The 14,328-nt window shown below is 36.0% G+C and overlaps 1 protein-coding gene across 2 annotated transcripts; it reads right to left on the bottom strand.

Moving 5' to 3' along the window:
- Positions 1-2,397: 2,397 nt before the first annotated feature.
- On the bottom strand, positions 2,398-9,664 carry LOC131437362 (pro-resilin-like). Of its 2 annotated transcripts, none has more exons than XM_058606642.1 (4): positions 9,585-9,664; positions 9,392-9,471; positions 3,550-3,930; positions 2,398-3,466 (listed from the first exon to the last, which is right to left on the bottom strand). In XM_058606642.1, exons 2-4 carry the CDS (start codon positions 9,395-9,397, stop codon positions 3,347-3,349), a joined length of 507 nt encoding a protein of 168 aa, XP_058462625.1. In that variant the 5' UTR covers positions 9,398-9,471; positions 9,585-9,664; the 3' UTR covers positions 2,398-3,346. The 2 variants fall into 2 exon arrangements, with proteins under 2 accessions (XP_058462625.1, XP_058462626.1); XM_058606643.1 differs by having other exon boundaries at positions 9,544-9,662.
- Positions 9,665-14,328: the final 4,664 nt, after the last annotated feature.

Here is a 14,328-nt window from a genome sequence, read left to right as displayed (position 1 = left end):
TGAACGATTTTGTCAACATGTGACCTGAATATCAGATGTCTGTCAAAGGTGAGTCCTAGATAGATAACTTCGTCGGACCATTGGATGACCTCATCACCGAATCGTATTCGGCATTCGTCTGATGGAACAAGTTTAGGAGATCTTGAATGTGGAAACAAGATGACCTGAGTTTTTGCTGCATTGATGACAATTTTCCAGCTTGTAAAATATTCAGTTAGAGCGTCCAGACCTCTCTGTAGTTTATTCTTCAGAGCATTAATGACACGACCTTTGTAAAGAATGGCAGTATCATCAGCAAATTGTGACAGAACACCACCACCCGGAAGCCGACTGATCAGTTCTGTTAGAAGAGCTAATTTTTCAGTTGCTTCCTTGTGTGTTTTAAGCAATTAACCTATATATAACAATACCGTGATTGTGAATAGTCGCAGCTAGCCAATAGTCTACCAGCTCATTAAACCAGTGCTTGGAAATGAAAATAGTTTCAGTAAACCTTGGAGTTTAAATTTTAGGGTTTTTTAGTTCCATAGGGAGAACAAATGTGTGGACAATTTGTATATGGGGCAGACGAGAGTTCATACTTATTTCCCTTTTTGCTGCACTAACCCACAATTATCACTGCAAATTTTGTAAGTACACTGAGAATAGGCTTAATCCGTCAAGCTAACTAAGAAAATGCGAAAATTCATATAGGACTGATATGTGAACATGGGACAGTGTACTAAATGGTGAAATTGGTGGGTCACACGTATTCCAAACAATACTTATATTTTAGCGCCAACAAATTAGAAGATTCATCCGAACTCTCGACCAAATTAGGTAGTACCTTGGGACCCTTGTTATTTGTATTATTTTTGAACTCTTGGGATATGATTGTAAATAACCCTACGCAGATGATTTAAAGCTGTATCTGTATTGAAAGAACAATTTTGTCTAGAGTGGCTGAGGTGTGTGATCTTGAAGTACAACTGGATGCGCGTTGAAAACGCGTCAGTAATCTGGTGTTCGCACAACACACTTAGAAAAATTTACATCTTTATAGATACACTTAAAAGGAGCGTCGCGATTCACTTACATTCACAATTCAAAACATGTAAAGATAAATCATATCATTAACTTCACAGTTAATTTAGCTGAAGTTTACATCGAAATAGATGCAAAATTTATTTTTACATGTTAATAGATGTAATATTGTGTCATACCGAAGAAATTGCGGCATGCTAAATTTCATTTTATCTAAGAGTACATATATCGTGTTCAGAAACGCTTTGTTCGCATGACATTACGAAATCTGCCGTGGAGAGATCCTGTGATTGATGTTCCAAAACTGCGCTTCAAAATATTTCTTCGAGTACCAAACAGATCATTGCGAAATACGACTCCACATAATTTGTTCAACTCATAAAGGTTCTTCCTTACTCTGTCTTACTCACCTAGATATCTATCCGATGGTTATAATAGGAAATATAGGAAATACATACTTAAAACAGATTCTTGAGCTCGGCATAATGAAATACCGAACTAGATCGGCAACACGACATTTTCCCTGATTGTTCAGTAATCCATATGCTCTTTTCCGAGTTTCGTTATGGTAAAATTCTGATATCTCGGTAAAGCGCGTTCTTTTACCAAAGTTTGGAAAAATATTAAGCTGAGCTTGTCAGTAAACAACAAATATACCGAAATCAGCAAATCCGTTTGCCGAGATTTTGAACAGTGTGTTAGCTTTTACTGAAACTCAGTGAAACACTTGTCATTTAATGTCTCTTGTCGAATGTGCAAAACTTCACGTAACCATTGGTGGTGGAGCGGCAAAATAATATATATTGGATGAAGGTAAGAGCTTACAACGCATTGAAAATAAACTTTTAAACATTAAAAAAGTCACTCGCGCACAAAGGCAAATGCAAGCGGTGCCAGAATTTTTGTTGTTTATATCGATTCCAGATCTACGATTTTTCACTCCACTCATCTCTGGTTTTAGGATCACAGTAGTATTGAACAATTTTCAAAAAAACTATTTTCGTGCGGTATTGCTTCTTGAAGCCGAGTCGAAGATAATGTATTCAATTTTATCACAATTCATACACAAAACACATACATACACGCAAAAAATAATATAACGATTTTAGTAGTGAGATGCCTGTTGATACAATAGCCCTATTAGATATTCGTTTTGAAATATCTTTATTAGCTTGAAAGGCTAGTAACTGGTGAATGAATTAAAGAAATTTATAAATTGGAGTGTTGGATTGCTTCCTGTTGAATGTTAATGTGAAAATTCGCGTGGAACTGAAAAAAGCAGCTGCTTGGTTGTGTTTGTTTCCCAACGAAACGAGACTCGACACTGTATGGATTGTGATATTATCTGCTCGCACTAAGTTCAACTGAAACATATTCGTTTTCCAAAGCAAACAATCATCCACTCCCGAGCTCCCGGAACAGGCCATTGAGCCTCTATTCCGCTCGATAAACTGGGAGTGCCGATCGTGTTATCTTCGGGTTTTATTTGTTCTTTAAACTTTGTTTCGTTAACATTACAAAATTATATCTGTAACATTGTTTGCAAAATAAGAAGAAAGAAAGAACATATGGTACATATAACATTTACTTATTTACAGAGGTTTTCTTCTCAAGGAGCATTTTGAACTTGTGTGTGTCTGTGCCGTTTCGTGCTTGTTCGTATTGCAGAAGGCTGGTATATTTACACATTCTTGGTTCGTTTGTTTGTTATTCACTTAAACATTTATGGCAGTTATCATCGTTTTCCTCACATTTTTCACTTGCTTACTAAATGGTAACTAATGATGGTAATATAATTATTTGCTTTTTTTGTCACTAATCAATCAGAAATGATCAGTTGATTTTTTTAAAATTCATCTTTAAGAAACTACGTTCCTAGAATTTTTTTGAAGCATTCATATGTAAAAGCATAGTTTTGACTTATCGATTTTGTTTCATCGAAATCTTGAAATCATTTTCCAGTGTACGAAGCCGTTGGTCTATTTGGTTAAGGTGTTTTTGTTCTGGTTTGAATTTTCAATGAAGCGCGGGGTAGAACTTGTTTCAAACGGTAAGATGACCTTGTAGTTTGTGCGTTGTCAAATTTACGAGGGGTGACTGTCACGAAAACCTGATTCCTGCTTGTTTCATTACTGGCCATCGATACCTCTGGAACCAGGTTTCCTGTCAGCCTTTGGCGATTGGCTAGTTTGGTATGAGGATTATGAGTGTGAAACGAAGTGGTTGTATGGTAATTTGCTAGAACAATAACCTATGGAGAAAATAATTCGTTCCTAACAAGCTGTTGTGTTGTTGCGCAGAAGGGCAGTCGTTTGAATCCACCTTACTGGTATCCCTGGAAGCCACCTTGACTGTTCGGGTATCCACCGGATCCGTTGCTTCCGGTATCTTCATACGTAATGGTTGGGCGGTATCCGTTCTGGTCGGCTTCGTAGTTCACAATCTGAGGAATGACAAGGAAATGAAAAGAAAATCACAGTTTTAGTTAATGCCAGTACCACTAAAAAATGGATCCCTCCAACTTACTTGCTTACGACCATCGGGAAGCAGGACATAGTAGCGTCCAACGGTGCGGTCTCCGTCGCGTGACTCCATGTGTCCGAAGTCATTGCCGGAGTAGGAATCCTGAACATTGTACTCGAAGGAATATTTGGCCGGTTCAGCGTTGGCATCGGCATAGTTGTATCCTTCAGCTCCGCTAGCACCGGTACCGGACGGGGCACCATACTGCGAGGAGGGGGCCGACTGGTAGTTGTAGCCGTTATTGTTTGCGTTATAGTTGTAACCGTTATTCCCATTGAAGTTGCCGGCTTGCTGTTGATTCGGCGGCAAATAGTTGCTACGAGGGGCTGGCGGCTCGGCTGTCGCAAGAGCGGCCAGTGAGATCACGGCAATTACGGCGAAGACCTGTCACACGAAAAAACACACCAAACGTGAATTGCGATCTGAATGTTTTGAACTTGAACTCGAATTCGCTTCGGTGTATCACTACGGTCGAACTACGGTCAAAATTAATAATGGTCGGGTGTCACTGCTTGCGCACGAAGTACTGAAGTCGAAATAAGTCATCTCTCTCGGTTAACCGGCAAGAAGTGCGTCATTGGGTTGGAACGAAATGAATCTCAGTGTTGCTTTTGCTTCTTAAACACTTCAACCTCTTCGATTAACAGCCGAACAGGGATGAAGCTGATCATAGTGGAATACATATTTAGGTAAACTATAACGCAGTGATGATAGAATTAGAATAACGAAGTTGTTGGATTGGGCCCTTCCGAATATTGTTTGGTACAAATAATTATAAACCGGTTCTGGTGTTTGTATAGCGAGGAATGATGACGGGCTAGATTCGGAAACAGTAATCGTAAATATGAAGAGCTGTAAGGTGGTAAGTAGATCTACAGTTTTTGTTCGGTTGATGTACAATGTGATTGTTATCGATTATGGACTTTAATGTGTGTTGCAATGTTGTAATTGCAAGATGACATAGAAGCTGCAAATACTTCACAATTTCAGTGAGTGGTTTCAATTTGAGCCGTAGTATTATGCTTGCCATAATCTTCGTTGCAGAGTCAGTCGCTTCGTAGAATTTTGCAAGCATCAATTTATCGGTTCACGTTTGTTTGTTTCTCTCTATCCAAGATAATTAGCTTTAATAGTATTTTGTAATCGATGTCAGATATGATGGGAATAAAACTGAAATCAAAGAAGCAGTTTTTCTATTGAATTTAACACGAGTATAAGACCCTGGTTCCGCAAGCGGATTTCAGTGTATTTGAGTCCCGACTTGGAAGGATATTTAGTCTTAGCATGTTTGTGGCACTATTCATGCAGCTATCATGTACACTTTTAAATCGGCTGCGAAGTCTGATGAAACAGAATTTAATGTTCCGCCGCGGAAAGTAGTGCATTGAATTTTCTTTGCTTCAAGATAAGTTCCCATTTGTAGGAGTTTCTTAAATAGATAGCAGTCACGCTGGGGATCTATTGTTTTGTTTTTTCTTGCATTCATTTTTGTGGAAAAGAATTGTGGTAGTCATTGTTGACGCATTGATCAAATTTCCGAAATACAAAGTTCTACAAAAATTTTGTTAGATTGTAGAACAAAGATTTTGCCGTAGGGTAACGATAACCATTTCAGCTCCAGTAGTCATCTCACATATGAAGACCATTATTGAAATTACTATCCAACGTTTCGACTGCTGATTTAGTTTTTGATGATTTTTAAACTAGAATATTTATCTTAATAAAGATGAAAACTATTGATCTAAACTATTGAACGAAATTAAGATAAATAAGTTCGCATTGCATTGTTTTCTATGCAAATCAATAATTCAATTTCGACCATACTTTTATATGAAAAAAATGGCGCATAGTACAAAAAATGAACCATCTGTTCAATCTAAATAGGCTGATAAGCTGATATGTCGAATCAATTCACTTTGGTGAACTAATCGGTTCAGAGCTGTTCATCAATATGAACTGTTTCGCACACTTCTAGTGTGAACATTGTTCGAGAATGGACGTGGAAACGTGGCAACGATATGGCATTTTATAATTACCAATTATTCAGTTCAAACAAGTTATATCATTTAAATGTTTATCTCATCAGTTGTTGAGAATCGTTAGCATCGAAACTACACTTTCACGAATTGTGACTAACACAGGTCCATTACGTAACGTCAGTTGTCAAAAGTTGGTGGGTGATTGAAGCCAATTAGGCGCATTAAACAATGGCACGTGGTAAATTGCATTAAAAGCAACCATTTTCAGCACGATCGGATAATAAGCTAACCATGATTTTCTAATTGGGATGACCCGCAATAATTATCGCGTCGTCAATGGTCGGAACAAGCGACGGCAATGGCGAGCGGAAAGTGATGTTTGCCGCTCAATTATTGCACTCTATTTCCAACGACGGCTTCAAATTACCATCAATGCAAACAGAAAGTTCACTCTCGGTGATAAAACCGTATGAATTCCTCATGCTTAGAATTCGCAGAGTGAACGTAGTTGACAAAAAAACGGAGAAAATATGTCGAAACTAATTACAGTGTGAAAATCGAATGAAAATATTGCCTATTTTTTTTAACAGTTTTGAAATATTGTTGTCCTGATGTTTCATTGTTCATTTCAGACAAGCATTTACTTTTGAAGGAAAAGAATGTTGTTACAAAAAAAGAATGTTTAAATCGACCATATTTTTATTTGGTTTTTGTAATGCTTTGTGAGCAAATTTTTGCACAGAGGAATTTTTCTATACCATACCATATACCATTTCACGCAAGGAAATCCAAGCTCATCTGTGCTTGGAATTTGTATCCAATTTTTAGAATGAAAAATATCGTAACAAAATTAAAATAAGAAGTTTTAGTAATTTTACTTCATGTCCGATTTTATAGAATACTTTATATGTTGCTGAAAGAAGGAAAGTCCTTATTCTGTCATTTTCAACCTTAGGCATTTTACCTGTTTTAAAGGGCTTTGGTTTATAAAGCATATAAATTAATTAGACCAAATTTGCCTTGGATTAGATTTCTAGTTGGTAAGTGTCTCGAGAAAGACTTAATTTCTAAATATACCTAAAACTTAATTTCCTTATAGACTTCAAAAGTTACTGATTATCTCAGGAAACAATCCTTTTACAATCCACCCCCGAGTTGACGGTTCGATGCATTATACGCTGGTCTTACAAGCCAGTTGTCGTATGTTCGACTCCAGAACTGGAAGGATTCTTAGTGTCAATAGGATCGTAGTACTAGCCATGTAATGAGTTTGTACGCTATAAATCGGTTGCGAAGTCTGTTGAAACAAAAGGCCAAATTTCACAAAAAAATGTAACGTCAGGACTTTTCATACTACGCCCTTTTAGAACTTGTACAAACTTACATGTTTCAGTACTTAAAACAATTCAGAATGCCATAAACGTGTGTTGATCTACTGTAAAACAAAGTCATTTTCGAAGAAAATTAAGGGGAGGGGGGGTGGTGGGTGGTGCTCGAATGTTTTTGAAGCTATCGTTCAACAAAATAAATTCAAATGTTTTGCATGATACAAAGCTTTAATCGAATAACATTTCGTAATTTTTTCGTGGAAAAGTAATGAGATTTTAGCCAGTGAAGGAGTATTTGTGACGACACTTCTAAGAAATCAGGGTTTGCGGTTTCCACTGTAGTGGGACTACAACGCAGACTAATCAGAAGTCAACAAATCGAAGCAGCATAGTTATTGTAGATGTTCTTCTAGATCTCCTTTTTTCGTTTGATTTTTTAATTTTTTTTAAATATTTGCTGGTTGTTTCAAGTTAAAATGCGATTTTTCACAAAAAATCCACCATTTTTTTGCTGTAAAACCTTCCCAAAGTAACAAACAACGAAAAAAAAAAAACGTTTGGGTCTGCTATTTTACATGTGGAAAGTGAGTGCAAAATTAAAAAAAAAAAATGTGAAATAGTTTTCGAATGATGACTGACTTTCAAAACCTACTTTCGGAAAAAACACGTTTAAAGTATTATCCATAAAATCGAAGGAAATTATTTATTTTTCTGGGGAGCGTGTAGGGTCGAAAGCTTTTGAAAAATTATATTTTTTCTTTGTATTTCGTCATAAATAAACATTTCAAGAAAGTTTTGTCAAATTTTCAAATCAATCGAAGCAGAACTCTTGGGCCTATTGCTCCGAGCTATTGCTTCTTCGCAGTATGAGATAAGCAAAGGTAAAGGCCCCTAACTTTCAGAGTTTTATTTCGACAGATTTTAAAATGTCACATAATATTTCTGAAATGTTTTACTATAAGCAAATACAAAGATAAAATATAAATGATTTTTCAAAAGTGTGTCTTAAATATGCCGGCCTCAGAAGAGGTAACCATACACAATCTGTATCTAGGTGTGCATATATATTACTTCATGACTGATAAAATTTTACATGTTTGAAATTTATGAATGCCTTAAATCTCAGTCGATAGACTGACGAGCTTTGGGTAAGTAGTGTGCTATCAAACTTATATCAATTAAAAAAATAAAAAAAAATTTGGGTTCTCGATTTAATATTCCATTATTTTTTTTTAATAATATTTCAGTTTTTGAATAATATTTCATTGAAATTTAATTCGAGTACTTTTCAAATCGAACGTGGAACTCCGTTATATCTGATGAATATTTCTTGTTGCAACTGATTCACTGGAATTTTGCATGTTTCTTCAAACTATGTATTTGTAACCATTTGTTTATGGAATTCAAAGATTCGTGTCTTCATCAGTAACAACCAATAAATAATTAGTTGTGGAAAGGTTTTTGACATTATTGAAATTAAAAACTTCTGTTGAACATTTAAAATGTAACATTCGTACTTTGATTAAAACAAAAATGAGAACGTGAGGAAAGTACTGTAGAAAATTAATTTTGAAAAGTCTCCTATCCATAGTTGCGTTTACACTCGAGTTTGTAATTCGTTTGAACGAAAATTCGGCGAAATTGAGAGCAGTGTTATTTCTTCTTCGCATTCGTAAGATTTTAACAAAACGAAAAGAAGCATTGTATTTGCCTCTTTTATAATCTTTCAACATTCATTAAGATAAATTTTTCTGTGTTGCCTGAAGTTAGGTAACTTTTTCGTAATATTATAGACATCATTGATTAATCAAAAAACACAGATAAAAATATTTTGTGAATTTACATCAATTTTCATGCACATATTTGAAGCAGGCAAATGAATGAAAAGCTAATTTACAATTCTTTATTTTTCAGTGTACTTTGAAAGCAAAACTAAGCGTTTTTTTTAACATACAGTCTTGTTTATTGAAAAATCAATGCATTCCAATTTGATTTTACATTAATCATGGTTTTAAATCCGATTCTCGATTCAACTGATGTCTATTTCATAGTGCTATTGATTTACATTTCGTGTAAATTTCATTATTTTTTGCTGTGAAAGGACGCTTGTTGAGATATCAATTCAGCTGATATAAATAGTGAAAATAGTATGGTTAAAAAATAGAAATTCGCATTCCAAATAAAAGGTTTGAGGAATAATAAGACATTCTATTGCATCAAAAGATTTTTTTTGAAGTACGAGTTTCTACCAAAATCCCAACCATTGATTGACGTAGAGCTGCTGGTATCAAACAGGATCAGTTATGATCCAAGTAAATCACTTCAAACAGACCTTCAATGGCTGATAGAGTTGATAGTGATAGATCTAAAACTATAGTGCACTTAACTCCAGTCAAATGTTACCACATTTAGAACTATTATTTGTATCACAGATCTTTCTGCTTTTCTCGAATCAAATACCGTTCACTAACATTAGAACTGATCATTTAGTAAGTCCTTTTAAAAAGTCCCATACGAATTAAATCATAAATGAAGTACCTTCATGATTGTTACTGAGGTTTGTCACTATTGGAACACACGTTGAGGGAGGAAAACTGCTGCTGTTGATACACAAGAATCTGGAACGATAGCACAACAGAAGTACGAATCGTTTAGAACAAGAATTCACGAACACAAACACACACACACACAATCCGTTATCCTGCAGGCAGACTGCAAACACCAAACTCACTGGGAAGAAAACTGCTCTATGCTTGCGTTCTGGTAGTTTGTACACGGAATGATGGTTAATTTGTTTATGATTTGATACAATCATCTCGGCCGTATTTATATACACATTGCGCGTCAGCCGTACGGTTGGTCGATTGGTAGAAGTAGTAGCATAAAGCTGTCTCTGCAGCAGCCAGCCTCTGCGGGAGAATGGCACCGGTGGCATCTTCTTCATGCTTGGTAGTGCATACAAGCGAAGTTCATGACGCGAAAAAGCTCTCGCATAGATCGTCCTCATGCAGCATGATGTTTCTGCTGCTGCTGCTGCTAGATCAGCGTGAACGGGTATTCGAGAGTGGATCCTCTCCACGCTCACTACAGAACGAGCACGTGATCGGTACCGGTGGGTGGTTGGCGATGGGTGGCCTGCATGGTAGTACCGGCATACAGTCGAAATCCGATCAAAGCTCGAACATAAAGATCTGCTAGAATTCACGCATTAGGAGGGATACCTAGGGTGGCTTTGAAAGTGAGAGTGAACATCGCGAGAGAAGCGATTTGTCGAGGTAAGAAGTAAACCGAATGAACGTTGTGGAACAGTTCATATATTACCGGGTTGGGTTCTGTCTGGTTTTTTCTTTGCGGTTGATGCGAGTGGATCTTGTCTCATGAAATCTCATAAGGCTGTATCGCGGAGAGAGAGAGAGTATAAGCAGAGTAATCATGAATTGATCGGTTGGGTTATTGGTGAAGGTTCCTGGTTAATGATCGCAAAGAACTGTAGCTATTTGCTAGGTGCTTTGCTATGCGTAAAGGATTCTCACATGCCGTGGGTGAAGCGGATGAAGCTTTGTAGATCAAGACGACCCTGACGTTAAGTGATTGCAGCAGAGGTTATCAAGGATTCGGTATTCTATTGGAAAATGAAAGGGTTGTTTGAATTAGCGCAACGATCGAAAATAAGGCGACCTTTAAAATAATTTCAATTACGTTTAAATGTGCAATCACACGTTGAACTTTCAGAACACTTGCAAAGATTGGGAAGTAAATGCTAAACATTGTAATTGTATTTATCCGTGCGATTGATTCTGGCAGTCACATTACTTTTTCTTTCACGGACTTTTTGGTAAACGATTTATCGCTCAGCGAAAATTCTCTTCTTAGTTTAGCCTTTAAGTTTGATTTTTTCTGCAAACAAAATAATAATGAGATGCAATACAGCGAATCAAAGGACAAAGGGTTTCTACCTACTCACTATGAAATTGATTTCTTTAATGTAAATGTACTTTATTGTTTACTCTTTATTCTATAGGCGAAAAACCTGCTCATATTTTGCATCAACAAGATGCTTCTACAATCATCCAAACGACACATTTTCCTAAAATCTTATACTTCTACAGTAACTAAAACTAATTAAACAGTAATATGAGGAACAACTTATTGGTAACATTACGTGATAGCTGAAAGTCAAATGTACTGAAACAGTGATTTAATACGCGGCACATGCTAGCAAAGGTTTCAGAAGAAAAGTAGATTCAAACATTACGACGATAAATATCACATTGTAGCAATTGTAATGAATCGAAGTGAATCAGTTGGCGTATATCATGGTAACTCGGAAGATTCAAAGGGTTTCTTCATAGAAGATGATGAAGTACGAAACGGACACAGTTTGATTGCTTCAATATGTTCGAAATCGTTTTGGAAATAAAGTGACAAGGGGAAATTTATGATCAGAGAAAATTCATTTCATTATCACTCGTGAAAAAATTCAGTTCAAGGGATTTCCTAAAAAAAACTCAGTGACTGAAAAACATACTTCCGAGATTTTCATTCAGGAGACAAGCATCCACAAAAATCTGAACATCGAAGTCCATAAGTGATTTTATGTGTCAGCAAAACTTGATGCAGCATTTTCACCCACAGAAATATCGCTAAAGATGTAATCAAAAGGGAGAAGAGTCACCGATAATACTTCAATGCTAAGTTTCGTGCAAGATTTAATTATTATGTTCTCATCAATGAAGAAAATCTTGACAGTCTATGGATAACTTTATTTTGTATTTTTAGGGAATCTTATGATAAGTGATAAGGAGTATTGAAGGAGCAAGTAAATCAATGTAGTTTGTCAATTCATTGGTAAAAATTTACAACTCGAAACTTTTATGAATGTTCCTTTAATACACCTTATCACCAGAGTTTGGAAAAAAACTTTAAGGATCAGCTATTGATGAGGAACGAGCCTACCAAAATTTCTAATGATCGATATTTCCAATTAAACAGCTTAATCAATCGGCATACTATTGAATGCGCAATTGCGGGTGAGTCTGCTTACATTTATATATTAGGAATCAACATCGAACACGCGAACCCAGAACCCTTGCCTTGATTGACCAAATTTTATCAATAGCCGAAAATATATGCAATTATATCTATGTGCTTACTAGTGTAACGGATTTCGATATTTAAGCTTCGCCAACATGAAAATAATTTTACTGTTATTGTTATTTACGCGGATGCTTGTATACATTTTATAAAAACCAAAAAAATAGATCGGTATAGAAAAATATATATACACTGAAGTCTTTTTTTATGCGAGTTTACGTACCGCATATAAAAAACCCGCATAAAAAGAACCGCATAACTCTGAAACTTCGCATAAAAAACCGCATAACTCTGAAACTTCGCAATCAAAAAACCGCAGAAGGGAAACCGCATAACGCTGAAAATTCGCATAAAAAAGTCGCATAAAGAACCGCATAAAAAAGACCTTAGTGTACATATACATTCAGATGAATTTAAATAAAACATTCCTTTGATGTTTGCTAAATGAACGACGTAGCCGGGCCTAGTCCGTTCATGATCTTTTATAATGTCAATTCTTCGTATATCGGTGAGTAAAAGAACACAACTAAATTCTATTTATTATATGAATATTCTGTAAAATCAAGCAGATATTCTGATTAGTGCTTCTATTCCAATGTACTGCTTTTGCCCTATCATTAACTTAGTACTCAATCCATCACATTATCACTTGATTCAGAAGATTCAAAGTGACATCCGATAAGAAATTTCGGATGTAATACATTCCTTATATAACCCTTTTTTAAACCATGAATAATCAGTTCGTTACGCATGCGCTTGAGGAGGCCTATACCTTCTTATGTGACATTCGGTCAGGATACAAGAATCCAGTGCAAATCACTTGTTACCTATGACAATCAGATGGCCACATGTCAATATTGCCAAAAAGCTGTTCACTACGGTAAGCCATGTGATAAACCGGACAAGGAGACAACTATACCAAAGGACAACGGTGCTTCCTTCACACCAACCCCAACAACCCCAGTACACATGTGACAGTCACCAACAACAGTGATGCATCCCCTTCAACGAAACCATCCAACGTATCCCCTATAGAACAAAGTACACCAGCTGCAATTAACAGCTTACCATCTAACCAACCAGCAACTGCAAACAATGTACAACAAGGCGCATCTACAGCAACTATCAACGAAATCAACAACAATACCACGGCAATGGATGACGAGACGAACCACGAACAAACTGCCCCTCAATCCTCGCAGGAGGAAAATGGAAGCTCCTCTCCCCCTAGAAAAAGGGTGACAACGAGATCCAATACAAAAAAAATTATTTAAAAACTCAGCTAAATCGGCCACGTAAAGCTTGTACGCAAATAGGCCTGAATAAAATATCTTTAAAAAAAACCACGAACAGTTTTCATGGGAGAAGAGCTATTGTGGAAGGTTTGGATCATTCTGATCATGGTATCAGAAATAATTGGCATGATTTTGTGACAAGATAAAATTGATGGTTTCATGATTTTAAAATTACGTCCACGGAAACGAATTTATTTCCATGTAGTATTTCCAGTTTCCACTGGTTTGAGAAGCTCGTATTACAAGACAACTTTTTGATCCCACCTGCAGCATAGTTTTGTTTTCGAAGCGAAAAGAAAACGATTTGCAATTGACTATGTATATATATATATATATATATATATATATATATATATATATATATATATATATATATATATATATATATATATATATATAGATATAGATATATATATATATATATATATATATATATATATATATATATATATATATATATATATATATATATATATATATATATATATATATATATATATATATATATATATATATATATATATATATCAGGAATCAGAACAAATTGGATCAAATGGCACGTTCCCCTTGATATTTGGAGATTTGTGCCTTGCCATCAATTTGTTTTTAGCATCATTTTCCCGATATATAAGAGGGAAGGATTGAAAGGAAATGGTAAGGGTTGGACTAGGAGGATGGGAAAAAATGACGACACAAAAACACATAAAAGCAGAAGTAAATTCTGCACCCCTAAGGGATGCCGAACAATCTGCTGGGGGTCACATCTGGTGGAAGCAGAAGTAAATTCTGAACCTCTAAGCGGTCCCGAACAGTCTGCTATTAATAAAACCTCCAACCCCCGAGAGGATTTAGAGATCTTACAAAAGCGACACCATTCTGCACTCCCGGAAGAATGCAGAACGATTCGCAGTATGTACGAGCAGAAGTAAATTCGGTACCCCCTAAAGGATGCCAAACAATCTGCTAAACCCTATTTAAGGTGAATACAGAAAGGATTCATTCACTCCATGAAGAACGATGAACCCTTCTGACTATAGCTCCTTACCACATTGGGTGAGAAACGAGAGAATATCCTTCAAATTTAGC

The sequence above is a fragment of the Malaya genurostris genome, chromosome 3, assembly GCF_030247185.1.
Source record: "Malaya genurostris strain Urasoe2022 chromosome 3, Malgen_1.1, whole genome shotgun sequence".
NCBI classification, from domain to species: Eukaryota; Metazoa; Arthropoda; class Insecta; order Diptera; family Culicidae; genus Malaya; species Malaya genurostris.
The sequence above is the reverse complement of the archived record's forward strand: the minus strand, read 5'-3'. Positions and strand labels throughout refer to the sequence as shown.

Bases quoted from the DNA above. Each gene is read 5' to 3' on its own strand.
- LOC131437362 (XM_058606642.1), bottom strand. The intron at 3,467-3,549 runs GTAAGTTGGAGG...GTCATTCCTCAG, and splicing joins TTCCCGATGGTCGTAAGCAA to ATTGTGAACTACGAAGCCGA.